The following is an 18167-nucleotide window of genomic DNA, read 5'->3' on the forward strand; positions in this document are numbered from 1 at the left end:
GGGCCAGGCTACAGGTACTCACATACCCCTTCCCCGCCCTGGGGCAGCCCAGCTGCTCTGTCCTGAACACTGAGGGGCTGTGGGTAGGACTGCAAGTCCTCCAGTGAGACAAGAGCCTACCCGAGGGGCGGAGGCCACAGGGCCTGCCCACATCTCTGTCATGGCTTCTGTGAAGAGCTGTGAGCACAGCAAATCGTGCTCAGGAAAGCCCTGCACACAGCCGCAGGTCAGTACCGCCGACTTGCTGAATGCAGGGCCGCATAGGCAATGGGCTCCCGCGGCAGGAGGATGGCAGGTTTCAGAGCGTGGGAGGCTCCCTGGGGTCCTCCCAGCTCCAGACCAAGACATAAAGATGTGAGCATGATGCCCCCTAAATGGAGACGACAGCCTGGGCAGAGGCTGGGGATGGTTCAGGCACCCTCAGAGAGCCCACAATCCCAGGGCCCACAGGAAACCATTGGTGGGGGGCCCCCTCTCCTGCGCCCTCTCTCTCAGTGCGCCTTGGGGTGGTGCAGGCTTTTGGCCCTGGAGAAGGCACCACGCAGCCCGATGGCCTTGGCAGAGAAATCTGGGCCAAGAAGCCCAGGGACTTGCTGTGGTTAGCCCTCTCAGGACAGGGACCCAGAGGCTTCTGGTCCATCTTGAAGCTGAGTCCAACCTTGGCCTGGCTGTTCACACACAGAGCCAGGGCCAGTGGCCCTACTTACCACATGTCCCCATTCTGGATCGTTCGGTCATTGGGGGCCCCAGCATGTCCGTAGTGAAGCACGGCTGAGTTCTCACCACTGCAAAGAGCCAGGGGAGGGTGATCAAAGCCCATCCTTATGCAGCAGGCTCTGGAAGAGGGGATGGATGCCCAATCCCCTGCCCATGGGCAGCACTGTCCCTACCTCCAGCAGGGGCCCAGGCGTGGTTGGACCAGGTCCACAGCCAGAGGGGAGGCTGGGGGACATGGTGGCCCTGTCACCCCACAGCCACATGGCTGGCAACCAGCCTCAGTCTGTGGCAGAGCCTCCCGGCTGAAAGCGTGGTTAGGCAGCTGCCCTCTGGGCTGGGATGTGGGCACCACGTGGAGCACACGTAAAGCTTAGCAATGGGCTGGGTGTGGTGGCTCACACCTGTCATCCCGGTACTTTGGGAGGTCAAGACGGGTGGATCATTTGAGCCCACGAGTTCGAGACCAGCCTGGGCAACATGGCGAAACCCCACCTCTACAGAAAATGCAAAAAAATTAGCCGGGTGTGGTGGCTCACACCTGTAATCCCAGCTACTCAGGAGGCTGAGCTAGGAGGATCACCTGAGCCTGGGAAGTGGAGGCTGCAGTGAGCTATGATCATGCCACCGCACTCCAGCCTGGGCAAAAGAGGGAGACCCTGTCTTTAAATTTAAAAAAGAGCAAAAAGGGAGAAACAGCAGTTCCTGGGCCTGAAGAAGGGCCCTACGGACGCCCTCCTTTCCTGGTAGCCAAAGGAGAGAGGGCCTGTGGAAAGGGCCCCGGCTGTCCTGGAGCCGCCCTGGCATCCTGACCGGGCTGCAGAGACAGGACACCAAGAGGCTCCTCGCTCCTCTGCCCGAGGTGGCTTCCCTAATGAGCGATGCCTTTAAGAAAAAAAGGACTTAAGTCTGTCCAAAGTGGGGGAAAAAAATCCCACCTGGGTGTAATATTTATGGCCCTGCTCAGAAGCCTCGGGAATCATAAAAGTAGAAATAATGATTTTCTCTCCATCCACCGGAGGAGAACATTTCCAAGGACTGAGATGTTCACATGTATTATTCATGTGCCAGGGACATGCACACTGGCAGAGCTGCCCGGCTCCATCCTGGCAGAGCAGGGGCCAGACTCGAGGGGCAGAGCCCGGGCAGAGAGCAGCGAGATTGGCTGGGAGAGCCCAGGAGACGAGGGGGCCACGCCCACAGCCAGGATGTATGTGGGGGCAGACACACCCAAAGGGACACACGCTGCTGTGCATGGCCCGGACAGCATGGCAGTGATCCCGTATCATGGTCATTTCTACCATGTGTGTGCCTCCAAGCACACCCAGCCATGTGTTGATGGCACACACCCAAGCACACACACCCACACAGAGCCCTGCCCCTCGCCACCATGTGCCATGAGCAGGCACACCAACAGTGACATGCACACCCACATAGAGCAGCACTGGGCCCCATGCAGCCACACCCACACACGGACACACTGCCACCGCTTTCTGCACTGACCCTGCCACACGCCACCCCTGCTGCACACAGAAGCTGCCCAGCCTGGGCTCACAGCCCGGTCCCCACACGCTCTGTGTGTGCCTGTGTGGAGGAGTGGCCTTCCTGTGCTTAGCTGCTGTGCTGACCAGCTGGGGACAGGAGGGAGGGGATGCCAAGCAGCCTCTCTGCAATGGGCAAGCCATGCTCCCTCCTTCACCCAGTGCCAGGTCCTGCAGGCAGAGGTCACCTCAGCTCCTGGAGTCTTGGGAGCGAGGAGCGACTTCCAAGCTTGGGCCAGGCACTGGTGTGGGCGTGTGAGTGAGCAAGTGTGGCTGAGCTGGGGGATGGTGGAGCCCCCCACTAACTGCCCTACCTCCTCCCACTGGTCACCGCCAGGGGAGCCAGGGTGCCCCACTTACCTGCCGCAGATGCAGGTGTAGGAGCTGTGGCGCATGCCACCCCGGGAGTAGCAGTAGTGCTCGAAGAGGCTGCGGGGGGAGAGATGCGTTAGGGTGGGGGCATCAGAGCAGGTACACCCCACTCCACAAGCCCCATGAACCCCAAGGGAAGGCCCTTGGCCCATGTGCTCCCCTGCTGTGGCCCCAAAATGGTCCAAACTCTCAGTGTGAGTCTGTGAGGCTTACAGCCTGGGGGTCAGTCACAGGCTGCAGAATCTCAGAGGCCAGTGTGGAGAGACAGGGAAGCTGGGGGCCCAGCAGGGCGCAGCCATCTGCCAGAGGAGCTCGCCAGCCTCCCCTGCCATGGCGAGTGGCTTCCCAGGCACATCAGGACAGATGGGACTTCCGGAGCCTGGGCCCTGGGGGAAGCCGGGCTGGGCCAGAGGTCACACATTTCTGCAGAGTTGGAGGAAGTGATTCACTATGACTCTGTGCCCAGTGGCCACCACCCACCCTGCCAGGAGGGGCTGGATGCACGGCCTGTGCTCACCCAGGGAGAGGGCACAGGAGCTGTGGGCAGAAGGGGTGAGGGACAGGCCTCCTGCAGGTGGGGCAGAGCAGGGTGGTCCTCAGCGATGTGGGAGAGGCAAGGCCTGGGGCACACATCCTGCTTTTCCCTCCTTGGAACAAGCCACATGCTCGCTGGGCCCCCTCCACAAGCTCCCACCCTGAGCAGGTGGGGCCACAGCCAAGCCTGGAGAGAAAGACAAGCCCCAGCCCCCAGGCTGAGCCCAGAGCCAGCATCGGGGAGGCCTCTAGGACGGCGGATGGTAGCGCAGTCGCTGCATGGGTCTTTGAGCTCCAAGGGACTGAGTCATTCTGCCCTGGTCTTCCTCTGCAGAACCCAGCTGGTGAGGGGTGTGGTGGTGGGGAGCTGCCCTCACCCCCTCCCTGAGGCCTCGGCAATAGCTTTCCTGCCAGACCACAGCTGGTCCACCTGCCACCAGGTGAGGTAGGCCCAGGTGGCCCCCACCTGCCCACCCCCAACCAGGGCAGTCACTGCGGCCGCCCGAGGGCACGCCACGTGGCGGTCCAGCCCTGCACATTCCAGGCCTGCCTTAGAGAACGTCCATACAGGGGAGTTTCGTCTTCTAGGCACTGTCAACACAAATTACGTATAATTGTCATGATTGGGTATTAAGCAGTTGTTATGCAGGAATGGCTGTGGTAGATTCAATTGGCTTTCAGACTTGCCTTCCAAACCTCACAGGATAATTGGGTATCTGTGAGTGAAATATTTCCTGAAAATAAAGGATTTCAGGAACTGCCAGGGAGGCAAGGAAGCCACACGCTCCCCTCCTCAGCCGCCCCCAGCCCCCAGAATTGGTGGTGTAAGCGCTCAGGAGGCCGCTTCCACCTCCTGGGAGTCTCAGCGCTGAGTTTCGCCACAGTCCAGGCACGTTCCTACCAAGGCGGGCAAGGCCAGCGCCCCATGTGGCAAGCCCTGTGTGTCAGGCCAGAGAGGCGGCCTCAGAAGCCACTGCACACCTCTGTGGCACCCTCCTAGACAGCCCAAGAAGAGGCCTGACCGACGCCGTCGAACAGGGGTGCTCCCTTGGCTTTGGGAGATGTGGTCCTGCACCGACAGAAGTGAAGCTCGGGGGTCACATGGTCATTCTCGATGTGATGGGGACAGAGGGCCTCTGTGGGACAAGTGACCTGCAGACAACCACGGGCTGCACTGGGACTGGCTGGCTTCAGAAAAGACAGGCAGAGGGACAGAGACGCCACCTGCATGTACAGAGGAACTCACATATTCTACAACAAAGGAGAGGCAGGCCGGGCGCAGTGGCTCCCACTTGTCATCCCAGCACTTTGGGAGGCCAAGGTTGGAGGACTGCTTGAGGCCGGGAGTTCAAGACCAGCCTGGGCAACACAGTGAGACCCCATCTCTTAAAAAATCAATCAATCAATCAATACAATAAAAAAAATCAGAAAGGGGAGGCAGTGAGGAAACTTGGCTCTCTCGCCTGCAGCAAGCTTCCCCCTGCATAACCCACTCAGTGGAGACAACTGTCTCTGAATGCCTTTGCTGCTTTTTAAGAAAAAAATAGTACTTTCACGAAGGCACAGCTCACAGAAGCACCAAACTAAAGAAAGGCTGACCCAGTTTTCACCTGCGAAGTGCGGCCTGACATTGGTCACCTTTGCCAGCCACATTGACAACTCCACACACTATTCCACAGGAAGGAGCTGGAAAGAGGAGAGCACCACGTGCTGGATATTCACGCCAGCCTGTAAGAGGCTGAAATGCTTCACACTGGACTTCAGCCCTGAATTTTGTTTTAAATGACCTTTTCTGACGCAACTTGAGGACACACTGGTACTTTGGTGGCAATAACTGGTGGGCAAAACGAGCCCATGTTTTCTGAAGATTTTGGGCTTGGGGTGTGGACGCACAAGGGCACCCAAGTTCTGGGCAGATGTGGCGGCACAGAGGCCTGTGGATACGTGTAAGCCCGTCACAGTTTTAATCTTCAAGGGGTGCGCACTGAGGGGTGGACGCTCCAAACCGCGGCCCATGCTTGATGCAGAGGCAACGTGCAGCCCCCGCACATTTGGGCCAGAGCTCTGGGCCAGAGCTTGGCGAGTGGTGCTGGGTTGACCAGGAGCAAGTGTGGGCTATGAGGACAGGCTGACAGCCTGTTCCACGGATGGCCGACATGCCATGGCAGCGGCAGCATCACAACTCCTCCAAGTGCGAGGCAGGAGGGGTCCAGCCAACTCATCCCTGGAGCAGGCTAGCTACTACCCACCCAAAATAATTAACACCCGGAACAGGCTCTCCAGCAGAGGGCAGCAGCCAGCAAGACAGGCAGGAGTGCCACCGCCCCTCTGCAACCATCTCCGCAGGCTCCGTCCATAAATTTGCGACTCACACGTGCAGCCCATGCAGCCCGGGTCCAGCTGGGTCTAACAGCCCCTGCTCCCTCCTGCTCACCTGGAAGGCGATGGGGTGGTGCACATACCCCAGCTAGGCTCAAGCCCAGCGTGCACCTCCTCCCCAGCAGCAGGAAGCGGCTTCCTGATTGGCTGAGAGGAGGCCGTGGTCTGCCTAAGTCCCAGCAACGACATCCTGGCTGCCATGTGGGCCCCGTTGTTTTTCCTTATGTGGCCATTCCTCTAACACCTTCATCTATAAATTTCTCCCAGGCAAGACTTGGGTAGAAGAGGCTTGTATCCAGGCGGAAGTGAGAGAGGCCTTAAGCAACCAGGGGGAATCTAGGTGAGTGGTGAATAATGAGGTGGATGGAGTTACTGCAGTGTCAGGGGGGCAGGCACATCTGTCAGTGCCAGGAGATGACAAATGGGGCAGGAGCAGCAAGTTCCCAGACCCAGATCTGCAGGAATGGGGTCCCCAGAGACCGTGTCACTAGGCTTCCCGCTGGGACCCACAAATCCAGCCCGTGGAGCGCTCCCGGGCACACGGCCCAGCTCCTGCCCTCAGAAGTTTATCACCTAACATGAAGACGGACCACAGTCCTATAAAAATGCTGCAGCTGCCCAGACAGTGGTGGAAGGGCTGCCTGGCAGCAAGTGTCGACCAAGCTATGTGCCTCCAGCACGGGTGGGGTGGTGCCGAAGAGGTCAGTGAGGCGGTGTAAGGGGCGGCCCAGGCCACATCATTCCCTTTCCCCAGCTGGGCCTCAATGGATCTCAGGTACTCAAGAGGTGGAGAGAGGAGGCTGGGCCGGGAACACGAGCTTGGGAGCAAAAATAGGCAGAGCTAGTGAAACCCCCGCAGTTGGGCAGAGGGCTTAGGAAAGCAGGTAGTCGGGACATGGGGTTACAAACCTGAGGTGGGGAGAGTGTGTTCCGCACCCCAGTCCCTGTGCTGGGCTCCCTGCTCTGGGCCCCACATACCCCGCCTTCTGGGACTCAACACCAACCTCAAGGGCAAATCTTGGCTCTGCTGCTGGCCAGCTGAATGGCCTCTCCGTGCCTCAGTTTCCTCATCCGTAAAATGGGGATGATACTGGTGCCTCCCTCCCAGGGCTGCTATGTCAGTCAAATGATTTAACATACATGGAGTATACAGAATAGTGTTTGGCACCCAAGGAGCTCTGTGTACAGTGACCTAGCCATCGCAGTCACTGTTCAGAGGCCTGGAGGGAGCCTGGAGAATGGGGATCCCTCAGGCAGCAGGAGAGGAGGTCGTGGGCATCCTGTGCCAGGCTTTGAGAAGCAGCCTCTTGACTATTCCTTTAAAACCAAAGAGAATCTGCATAGGTCCACGGCCCGGACACCCACTCCCGCACCCTCCAGGCAGCCAAGTTCTCTACAGAAGTCCTTCTCGGGCCCACACACTCCCAGCGTCTCCAGAATGTTCACCAGCGAAAACGCGGAGGTGTGTCCTCTGCACCAGCTACCGGGACACGTGCGCACAGACAGGCTTCTGGCTGGACAGAGGGCGCCTGTGCCCACCATCCCTTCACGGCTGCCCCTCACCCTCAGAGAGCTGACCCAGGGTCCCCACCTTCCCGGGGTGGGCCTGGGACGTGTAAGAGGGAGAGAGCCACAGAGGGTGAGAAGTACCTCCTGATGTTTGGGGCCAAGAAGTTATGCTGTGTCTAGCTGTCTCAGGACTAAGTTGCTTATAATTCACATTCATTTATTTTAGGTAATTGCTGCGATATTTTCTGGGTATACATGACCATAATTGTGTAATTAACGTGATACACCAGTTACTAAAGGAAAATCCTTTTCGGAATAAGGGCCATGCAGTCCTGCAAGGAACGCCCTGAGACACCTGGGGCCGAGCAGAGGGTGTCTTACGGTCCCCAAAGTGGGAGCAGCCACTATGGAGGACTTGGAGGCAAAACCGGATGTTTCTACCGGTGGAGCCCTGGCATAGCTCCTTTTGCATGCAACTAGAAGCACGTGCTACATTCTTCTTGAATTCCCATGGAAGGAGGGGAGCTGCTCCACACCGTTCTTCTGCGGTGACCAAGTGGGTCATCAGAAGGTATAGGCGAAGGCGCCCAAGCCCTACCCTTGGAATTGCCGCCTGGGTGGTACCAGCGACCTATCCAAGGCTCTGCCCCAACTCCCAGGTGGGTCCCGGCTCCTTTAGCACTGTTCCCTGTGGGTCTCCCAAAGAACAGGCACAGGGACTTGGCAGTGAACTGGGGGGCTGTCCCATGCCTCCCCTTCCCCAGGCCCCAGCGTGAGGACAAACAGAGAGAAAGCTAGGAATGAACACCCGCTGAGGCTCCAAGTGCCTGAAATGAGCAAGAGGCATTCACGTGAAGTGTTACCAAGAAGGGACTGACCTGAAGCCTCGGACTAAAGGCAGAAATGCATGATTAATAAAACTGGTGCTAGCTGGTCAGCATCACCGTGTAGCCGGCACCAACACGGCAGCGTCAGACCCGGGCTGTCTGCAGCAGATGCGGTGCTCGGCTTCGGCAGCTTGCTCTGCTGCCCGGAGCTCCTCACTCCCTCCTCTCGCTGCTCCCACCCCCGTCCTGGTCTACAGACAGAGACGGTTTGACCTGGGGCAACACCCTCCTACCAGGACTTCCAGAAGGCCAGCCGGCATGGTCACAGGGTATATGGAGCCAGGCGTCTTGGGCTTGTATGGACCATCTCCACGTGGCCAATCAGGTGAAGTCACACTCCTAGAGCCCCACTGCCGCCCAGGTCACTCTCCCTGACTACTCAGCTCCTGCCAAGGGGGACCCACAAGGCACTGCATTGTGGGGAGGGGTGGGCAGACTGATCCAATCCAGGCCCTGCTGCCCACTCAGTCTGATGCTTGAGGCAGGTTGTGTAGCTGCTCCAGTAAGAAAAACTGAACAGTCAACTGCAGCATTTAGCATGACAACCCTTTTGGGGCTCAGGGATTTTCCCACTGCATAGAGGAAGATGCTGCAGCTCAGAACAATGACGGGTTGGGGTCAGGAAACCCAATGAATCCGTGTTCAGGCTTCGAGTCCATGCAGGGTCTCCGACTGCAAAGCATATGGTCTTGACCCGGATGCCTCTGAAACCTCAAGTCTGTCAGTAGGTGGGGGCCGGAACAGTGCTGACCTCAGGGCTTGCTGTGAAGGCTGAAGAAGATGCTGGGAAAAACTTCAATTCCAAAACACTGGCAGTGGGTGATGCCATGACTAACGCCTTCCGGGGCCCTGACCTCGCACCCACGCACGAGGCCTGAACTGAGCAGAAAGAGGTCTGCAAGGACAACTGGCCCACCAAGTCCTGGGCGAAGGCACCCCAGGCCAGCTGGTGGAAAGCAGGGGCTGGGGTCTGGGGGAGGCCTGGGATACTGAGGCCCCGCCCAGAAGGGGGGGATCCGCCAATCACAGGCAAGGGCAGCGGCCAAGACGGCAGCGGTCACAGCAGGAGGAAGAGACACGACAGACAAGAGCATCTCACCTTCTCTCTAAGAGCTGCCTTATCAAGGCACGAGATAATTAGCATTTTAATTGGATAATTGGGAATTCTAAATTGCCTATCTTGTATTAAGCATAACTGAGGACATAACATGACATTCAATTAACAAATCTTCCCCTTTATTTTCAACGTGCTTGATTAGGTTGAGTTTCTGAGATCCTCGGATCAGTTACTGGATAAAACATTCTATCTCCTTCTCCGTCCCCAAAGCTCTGGCTCGTCACACTGTAATATACTTATGTTTTATATGTACGTGGAGAAGTCTTAGAAATCCTCTGCACAAAGAAAAAAAGCCCTGATCATGTTAACACCCAGAGATCATCTCTAGCCAACATTTTGTTGAACATCCTTCCAGGCATTTTTTTAAACGTATAAACACAGATTAATATTTAGTAATTATTTAAAAAATAATTAGCTGTGGCTGGGCTCGGTGGCTCACGCCTGTAATCCCAACACTTTGGGAGGCCGAGGTGGGTGAATCACCCGAGGTCAGGCGTTCGAGACCAGCCTGACCAACATGATAAAACCCCGTCTCTACTAAAAACACAAAAATTAGCCAGGCATGGTGGCGGGTGCCTTAATCCCAGCTATGTGGGAGGCTGAGACAGGAGAATTGCTTGAACTTGGGAGGCGGAGGATGTAGTGAGCTGAGATCGCGCCAGTGTGCTTCAGCCTGGGTGACAAAGCCAGACTCTGTCTTGAAATAAATAAATAAATAAATAGGCAAGCTGTAATTAAAAAAAAAAAAACAAAAAAAACTCACCTTTTTACGGAAGTAAGATGTACCTACAGAAAAGAACCCAAATCCTACAGACACAGCACAATGGCCCGGCACAACCTGCACACGCCTGCGTGCCTGGCCATACACCTGGTCAGTCTCTCTTCCCCAGGGGTAGCCTAACTCCTATCACCATAGATTAGTTTGCCTACTTTTGAACTTCATGTAAACGGAGTCAAACAATATGGTCTCTTTTGTGTTGGCTGCTTCCGCTGCTCATGTTTGTGGAGCCGTCTAAGTGGGCAGCAGTCCCTGGTTGGTTCTCACTGCTGGCCTGTGTTCTGCTGCGGGGGTGAGCCCCCGTGTGTTTCTCCATCCTTCTGTGGGTGAGCATTCGGGTTGTTTCCAGATCGTAGCTATTATGGGTGGTGTAGTCATGAATGTTCTTGTACAGTCTTTTGGGGCCCATGTATGCATCTCTGGTTGAGCAAACAGCCAGGAGTAGAAATGCTGTATCACAGGGTTTTGGGGGGGTCAGCTTTATAGACAAAGTCCAACAGGTTTTCTGAGTAGTTGTATGTACGTGGTCATTGTCCTGAAACTTCCTCCCCTCCATACCTGTGAATGGGACCCAAACTGGGCTGAAACAAGTCTGCAGGGACAAACAGCCTCACCCGGTCCAGCACAGGGGCTGGGCTGACCCACTGAAGATTCTTGTTAAACAACATTTTCCTTATCCACAGGTACATGTATGTACTTTTTATTCTTGTTTTTCATTTTTATTTTTAGAGAAAGGGTATCACTCTGTCGCTCAGGTTGGAGTGCAGTGGTGCAATCATAGCTCACTGCAGGCTCAAAGTCCTGGGCTCAAGTGATTCTCCCCCTTCAGTCTCCTGAGTAGCTGGGACTACAGGCATGCACCACCATGCCCAGCTAAATTTTTTTAAGTTTTGTGGAGATGGGGGTCTCACTATGTTGCCCAGGCTGGTCTGGAACTCCTGCGCTCAAGCAATCCTCCCACCTCGGCCTCCCAAAGCTCTGGTATTACAGGTGTGGGCCACTGTGCCTGGCCTATTTTTATTTTTAATGCCGTCACTATGTCCAGAATCTGACCACTTTTCTCCACCACCACTGCTCCCACCCTGGTGCAGGCCATGGTTCTCTCTCCCTCGGGGATGGCGACGGTGGCTGGGGACGGTGAATGGTGATGGTGGTCTGGCTGGCCGCCCTGCTTCAGCCCTTGTCCCCTGCAGAGTGTGTTCCACAAACAGATCTTTCCACAGCTTAAGTAGAATCACAGGACTCCTCTGCTCACACCAACCGTGACTTCCCATCGGCAGCCCACCTCCCCCTTACTCCCCCGTCATGTCTTGTCTTCTTAGTCGAACTCCTCGCTGCTCCTGGAGCTGCCAGGCAAGTTCCCACCAGGCCACTGGATCAGTTTTTTCTCTCTGTCTGGAGTATCCACCCCAGACAGCCATAGCATGCTCTCTCCCGCTTCAGGTCTCTCCTGCCCTTCACAGGGAGGCATCCTGAGTCCCTGGATAAAGGTAGCTCCCTCCCCTGCAACCCTCACCACCATCTGACATGTTTATCTAGCTATCCCTATCTAGCATCAATCAATCCATCCATCAATCCATCTATCATCTGTCTACATCTACCTACTTATCATCCATCTACCCATCTGTCCATCTATCCATCACTCTGTATCTATCTGCCTACCTACCTATAATCCATCTACCCATCCATCCATCACTCTATCATCTACCTACCTATCATCCATCTATCCATCATCTATCTACTTACCTATCATCCATTTACTCATCCATCCATTTACTCATCCATCCATCACTCTATATCTACCTATCTACCTAACTGCAATCCAACTACCCATCCATCCATCGCTCTATCATCTATCTACCTACCTGCCTATCATCCATCTACCCATCCGTCCATCCATCCATCACTCTATCATCTATCTACCTACCTATCATCCACCTACCCATCCATCCACCCACCCATCCATCCATCCATCCATCCATCTCTCTATCTACCATCCATCTACCCATCTGTCCATCCATCCATCACTCTATCATCTATCTACCTACCTACCTATCATCCATCTACCCATCCATCCACCCATCCATCCATCCATCCCTCTATCTACCATCCATCTACCCATCTATCCATTCTTCTATCAATCATCTATTTCTGTCAATCTACTTATCATCCATCCCTCCCTCCCTCCCTCCCTCCCTCCCTCCCTCCCTCCATCCATCCTTCTGTATCTATCTATCTATCTATCCATCTAGCTATCTAGCTATCCATCCATCCATCCCTCTATATCTATCCACCCATCCATCTATTCCTCTATCAATCATCTATTTCTGTATCTATCCATTTATCATTCTATCTACTCATCCATCACTCTATCAATCATCTATTTCTATATCTACCACCTACCTATTAACTATCCATCCAGCTATCATCCTATCTATCCATCCATCCATCCATCCATCCATCCATCCATCCATCCATCCATCATGAAGGTGATGAGCATCTATTTCTGTATCTACCTACCTACTTACCTACTTATCATCCATCCATCCACCCATCTATCCATTGATCTCTAGCCTCCCATTAGGCTTGAGCTTTATCTTTTTGTTCACTGTAGTTTCCCTCAGAGACCGGAATAGTGCTTGGCACATCACAAGTCTTTGGTATACCTCTGTTGAGTGACTGAATAAGTAAACGGCTGTATGAGCAGCACCACAGCCTCTAATTTACTTAACCAACTTCCTACTGTTAGAGATGGAGGCTGCTTCTGCCTCTCTGTAGGATGGCCACCCATGGCCTTATGCCTCTTCACTGTCTTCGGGCTAAATTCCTACAAGGGAGATTATTGAGCAAATGCACATTTCCAATTCTCAGGGCATGTTCTGCAAAAAGGACCCCTGAACACTCAAGGATTTTGGGGTCCTGAGCAGCACACCGCAGGGCCCGTCTGCCCGCAGGACTGGGAATCTGGTGGGTAAAACACTGTTTCACTGATGAACTAACAAATTTTAACATGCTTATATGTCTATTTCCTCATATTTCTTCCTTTCTGAATGACTTGTTCCTTTTTTTAAAAAAAAATGCGAATGTTCATCATTTTCTTATTGATCCTTAAGGGATTTATACAGGAAGAACACAGGCAGTGGATCTGACTATCATTTATGTAACAAGTTTCCCCTTTGCTCCTTAATTTTCTTTATGGCATTTCTGGACAGATAATTTACATTTTTATTGGCTAGATCTGTTACATTTTTTTCTTTATGGCTTCTTCCTTTAAGAAGTCGTTCCCTACCCCTATGATTATATAAACTCTATCATCTTTTGTGGGCTTCTTGTTTGCACATTTACTTAATCAATCAACCTAGAATTTATTGTGATGTAGGTCATGAGGCAGAATGCCATCTGATTATTTTCTTTGCTCTCACTAACTGCCCCTTGTGCGCTGGCTTGTAGCACCGTCTTGTTGAAAGAGAAATCCTTTACACAACAAGCGTGGTTGGGGGCTTCTCCTGTCACCTGCTCCTGTGCTGGGACTTCCCACTGCCCTCACTGGGGCTTTCAGGGCAAGTCCACCCCCTCCCCAAGCAGCTGGCCCCATTGTGACCCCCTCCAGTGAGTACCTTCTCTACTGATTTTCAGGAAGAAGGGCAGGACATCAGGGGCAGAGCTCGACTGGTGCCTGGGAGGCTGACAACACAGAGCAGGAAGAAACTCAAAGCTCGCAGTGCCTGCCTCGAGGGAAATTCAGAATCTGTTACTATAGATCTGTGTTTGGCACGTTGAGCAAGCGAGGGAGCTCCGGCTTTGGAAGGCCTGGGAAGAGCTGTGTAAACACAAGCACCATTGGCCAACTGTTCTCTGACTTATTCTGGGATCAACACCTGCTCATGTCTGACCCAATCTCACTAGTCCATGCCGACCGCAGACATAACACCTTTCTTGGCCCTAGAACAAAAACTACCCCTTTTGAAAACGAACAGAAAGCCGGTGTGGTGGTGCATGTGTGGTGGTGTACTCAGGAGGATGAGGCGGGAGGATCGCTGGACCACAGGAGTTTAAGTCCAGCCTGGACGATATAGTGAAACCCTGTATTAGTCCATTTTCAAGCTGCTGATGAAGACATACCTAAGACTGGGTAATTATAAAGAAAAAGAGGTTTAACGGACTCATAGTTCCATGTGGCTTGGGAGGCCTCACAATGATGGTGGAAGGCAAGAAGGAGCAAGTCACATCTTACACGGCGGCAGGGAAGAGAGAAAATGAGAACCAGTGGAAGAGGTTTCCCCTTATAAAACCATCAGATCTCATGAGACCTATTCACTACCATGAGAACAGTATGGGGGGAAGCACCCCCATGATTCAATATCCACACAGCCAAACCATATCAGACCTCAGCTCTTTAAAAAAACAAACAAACAACAACAAAAAAAAAACCAGGTTACCCTCAGATACATCCAGAGAGGCTCAAACCACATGACTAGGAAACAAAAAGAATTGCCAGAGGCCAGGTGCAGTGGCTCACACCTGTAATCCCAGCACTTTGGGAGGCCGAGGCGGGTGGATCACTTGAGGTCAGGAGTTCAAGACCAGCATGACCAACATAGTGAAACCCTGTCTCTACTCAAAATACAAAAATTAGCCAGGCGTGGTGGTGCACATCTGTAACGCACCACTGCACTCCAGTCTGGGTGACAGAGTGAGATTCAGTCTCAAAACAAACAAACAAATAAACAAAAAGGCTTGCCAGAGTGGCAGATAATCCTAGTTCAACACAACCCAGAGGCCACTGTCCCTCTAAGGAACACTGGCACCCTGTCTCCATCCTCCCCAGGAAGGTGTGGGGGAAGCAAGCCAGGTATGCAGGGAGCTTTCTGGAGGGGCGAGCAGGGGCAAGGAGGGAAGGGGCTGCCTTTGAGCTCACATTTCCCAAAGCACAATACGAGTCCATCCACGGGATGACATTATGTGGTACTCCACTAGCATATTTCCTTCACGCACTAGGTATTTATTTTAAAGCGTTAACATCTGTTAATGGCAAATTAGATTGGGTTTCATTCATAACGAGGATAAAAAGCCTCTTAAAACATATATTTAAAGGAAAAAAAAATGAGTCAATTGAAAGAAAACAATTAAGCAGATAATAATAGAGGTGGGACAAGAACTTGACCGAAACTGCCAGGGTGTCCTGTGGAATGACTAACTCTGGAAGATTCCGCCTTAATACTTCTTTGAGGAAAAGCCTGGTTTTTCGTTCTTGGGCAAGGCCTTTGGTTCAGAAGCTCCCCAAGTGCCCACATGGCAGGTGGCGGGATGCAGCCTCAAACTCCTGGGCTCAAGCAATTCTCCTGCCTCAGCCTCCTGAGTAGCTAGGACTACTGGCGTGCACAACCACACCTGGCTAATGTATTTATTTCATTTTAGTTTATATTTGTAGAGACAGGGTCTTACTATGTTGCCCAGGCTGCTCTCGAACTCCTGGCCTCAAGTGATCCTCCCATCTTGGCCTCCCAAAGCCCTGGGATTACAGGTGTGAGCCACTGCGCCCGGCCCAGGTTCAATATTTAGGGAGCACACGCTTGGCAGAGGATCTCAGGTCTCATGCCACTGCACTCCAGCCTGGCCAACAGTGGGAGACACCCAGATCCCACCTTGTAGAGTGAGGACAGAATCCTCGAGTTACCCCTTCGAGAAAAAGAAAGTGCTTTACTTTGGATTCCCTCTAGGGCATTTTTCTGTTTTGTGTTGAAAGAGTCCAGCACTACTTTATTTCTAAACATCAAATTCCTTTTTCAGCCTTACAATCTGAAAATACTTCACAAATGTGTCGTTTCAGATCTAACTTTCTCTGGAAAGTGCTGTTTCCTGTCAATGCCTTTCTAAAGCACTGTCGCACCTGGGCCCAGCTCTGGGCAGCCCCTGCAACTCACTCAGTTCATCCTGGGGGTCTAGTACCCAGTTCTCTCCCTACTGCCCTCCGCTGAGGGTTCTGGAGAGGAGAGAAGAAGCAGTCTGTCCACATGGACACAGAGCCACTCTCGGTGCTGTGAGCACAGGACACTGGATACAGGGACCTGGTCACCTGGGAGGCAGCGCCAAGCCAGTGGTCAGTATGCAGCAGGTGACCTCAGTTACCCCATTAGGCTGGAGGGAACCAGGAGGGGCCGGGTCACTGCAGCCCCAGATCCCCAGCACCTGCAGGAAGCGAGGATCACAGACGCCTGTGAAAGGTGTCTCCTCCCTGAGAAGGTTCTTCCAAGCATCAAGGAACCACAAGGCCCAGGACGCAGCGAAATGTGCCATGGAGGGAGGCCCAGACACCATCCGGCAGGGCCAGCCTGGGCGGGCCCTAGGTGGGCAGGGCCCCTCCACCACGTGCGGCTGTGTTTTATGGCAGCGAACCGGCTGTTAAGCGTGAACTGCCGACAACCCCTCTTCTAATGAGCCTTTCCATCCTCACTCACGACTCCAAACGTTATTTTAGTCACACTTGGCTGAAGGAACAACAGGAACGCTGTTTATCACTTTGAAAGTCTTTATCTACTTAAGATGATGAATGGGGGTGGCAGTCACGCTGCCCCTACAGAGATCAGCCCTGAAAAGAGGAGTGCCTTGGCCAGGGATGTGCTCCAAGCGTGGCGCTGGGGAGGCGGAGGCTGTCGTGGCTCGTGGCATTTCTAGCACGTTCTGCACCTGTGCCCCATCGGGGACCTCTCGGTGTGGATGTCACCATCCAGGCTCTCAGCACCCTCTCGTGGCACAGAGGTGGGAGGTGGGGGAAGTGGGACAGCCCCAGGCGCCCCCCATCGGTCCCCAGCTGCAGCAGGATGTCCACTCTGGCTCCACAGAGGATGGGAGGGGAGATTTAAGAACCAACTCACATGTCCTAAACCTTTGCTGCTGACACCCCAGAGACTCAGGGCACATCCCAAAAAATACTCCTCCAACCGGGGGATGCCAGGAATAACTCCTGCGAATTCAACTTTTGGGTAGCTTAAACCTATTTATCAATAGCTAATTAATAAGGTCTAAGTCTTTGGATGACAGGATGATTAAACTGGTTTTGAAATAATCCATTTTTAATTAAAATGCTACCCTCTTTTGGCTTCTGGATATATTCAAAAGGAAGCCTTAACAGATGTCTTGATTTTAAATATACATTATACAAGGCCAATAATTAGAAGAATTTGTGCTTTTATCTTAATTATTCTTTGCCTATCGATGCAAAGTTAAATATCCTTTCTTTATGACACTAACACTACTCCCCAAAGCCAGTAGATTGCTAGCAGGAATTCTGTGTGTGAACAGCAGCGACAGTGCCTATAGGTAACCCGTACCCCCGTCCTGGCAGGCGGCAATCTGATCATGGCAAAGCACCGGCTCTGGGTAGCGATCTCCTGGCCCCCACCCTGTAAGAGACATGCTTGAAGACAGAACCGGTCGTTATGTGATGAGGGTCTGGGCCCCTCTCCTGTATAGTCAGGAGCCAGGAAGTTCCTTGACTTTACTCACCACCCTGAACACACTCTGAAGCATCTCACCAGCGCCACCCACTGTAATTTAGAAAATTCGCACAGTGCCGAGGAGGGCTCAGAGGATGCGGAAGAGGGAGTCAAGCCCACGGATGCCGGGCTTCCCGATGTGCCTCGCTGGGTCCCCACAGGGAGCCCGGGTATCATACACCTGTCCAGCGTACCCCGAGCTCCCTCTTCCAGGACCCACACCAACACCCATCCCAAGCCCACCCACTTCTAGCACCTTCTATCAGACGCCTTCCACACTGACCCTCATCCACCTGCCAGTCTTTAACAGGTCCCCTCCTGGCCCACCTTCCCACCAGGAGGTCATGGCTATAGGGGTCTCAGTGGAATCTCGGCAGCTGCTGCCCCTCAGGAGACAGGATGATGTCCACGCTCCACCTCCTGCTCATCACCAGTTACCAGCAAAAACCACCCGCACGCCAGGCATTGATACCCCTCTCCAGGAATCTCCCTGGGTTCCCCAAGGGGCCTCTCCCTCAACACCAAAAGCCCTCTGTACGCGAGCCCCTCCCCACACTCCTACACTGCAGAGCTTTCAGCCTGGCACCCTCCCGTTCCCTCCCAGTCTTGAAGGGCACTCCTAGAGGCAGGCCCATGTCACCCACACCCAAGGCTGGTCACAGTGATGAGCACACAGTAGGTCCTCAGTAAACATCTGAAGAAAGGGTAACGGATGGCAAGAATAGCAGGCTTGAACACGCCAACAATCCAAAGAGAACATTCACACGTACATGTACACGTGCATATGCGCACACATCCACAGGCAGCCGAAACCCCGTCTGCCCAGGGGCTGCCCTGAGT

At 53.6% G+C, this 18167-nt stretch overlaps 1 protein-coding gene across 4 annotated transcripts in view; it reads right to left on the reverse strand.

Annotated features, from left to right (window-relative positions):
• Positions 1 to 18167, reverse strand: part of PEPD (peptidase D) — a 137624-nt gene that overhangs the window by 23849 nt on the left and 95608 nt on the right. For all 4 annotated transcript variants that reach the window (XM_077982063.1, XM_077982062.1, XM_001108725.5 and 1 more), the window contains 2 exons: positions 2616 to 2684; positions 708 to 785 (listed from right to left, as the gene is read on the reverse strand). In XM_077982063.1, coding sequence (XP_077838189.1) covers positions 708 to 785; positions 2616 to 2684 — 147 coding nt within the window. The remainder of the gene's footprint in view (positions 1 to 707; positions 786 to 2615; positions 2685 to 18167) is intronic.

This window comes from Macaca mulatta, chromosome 19, assembly GCF_049350105.2.
Source record: "Macaca mulatta isolate MMU2019108-1 chromosome 19, T2T-MMU8v2.0, whole genome shotgun sequence".
Lineage (NCBI taxonomy): Eukaryota > Metazoa > Chordata > Mammalia > Primates > Cercopithecidae > Macaca > Macaca mulatta.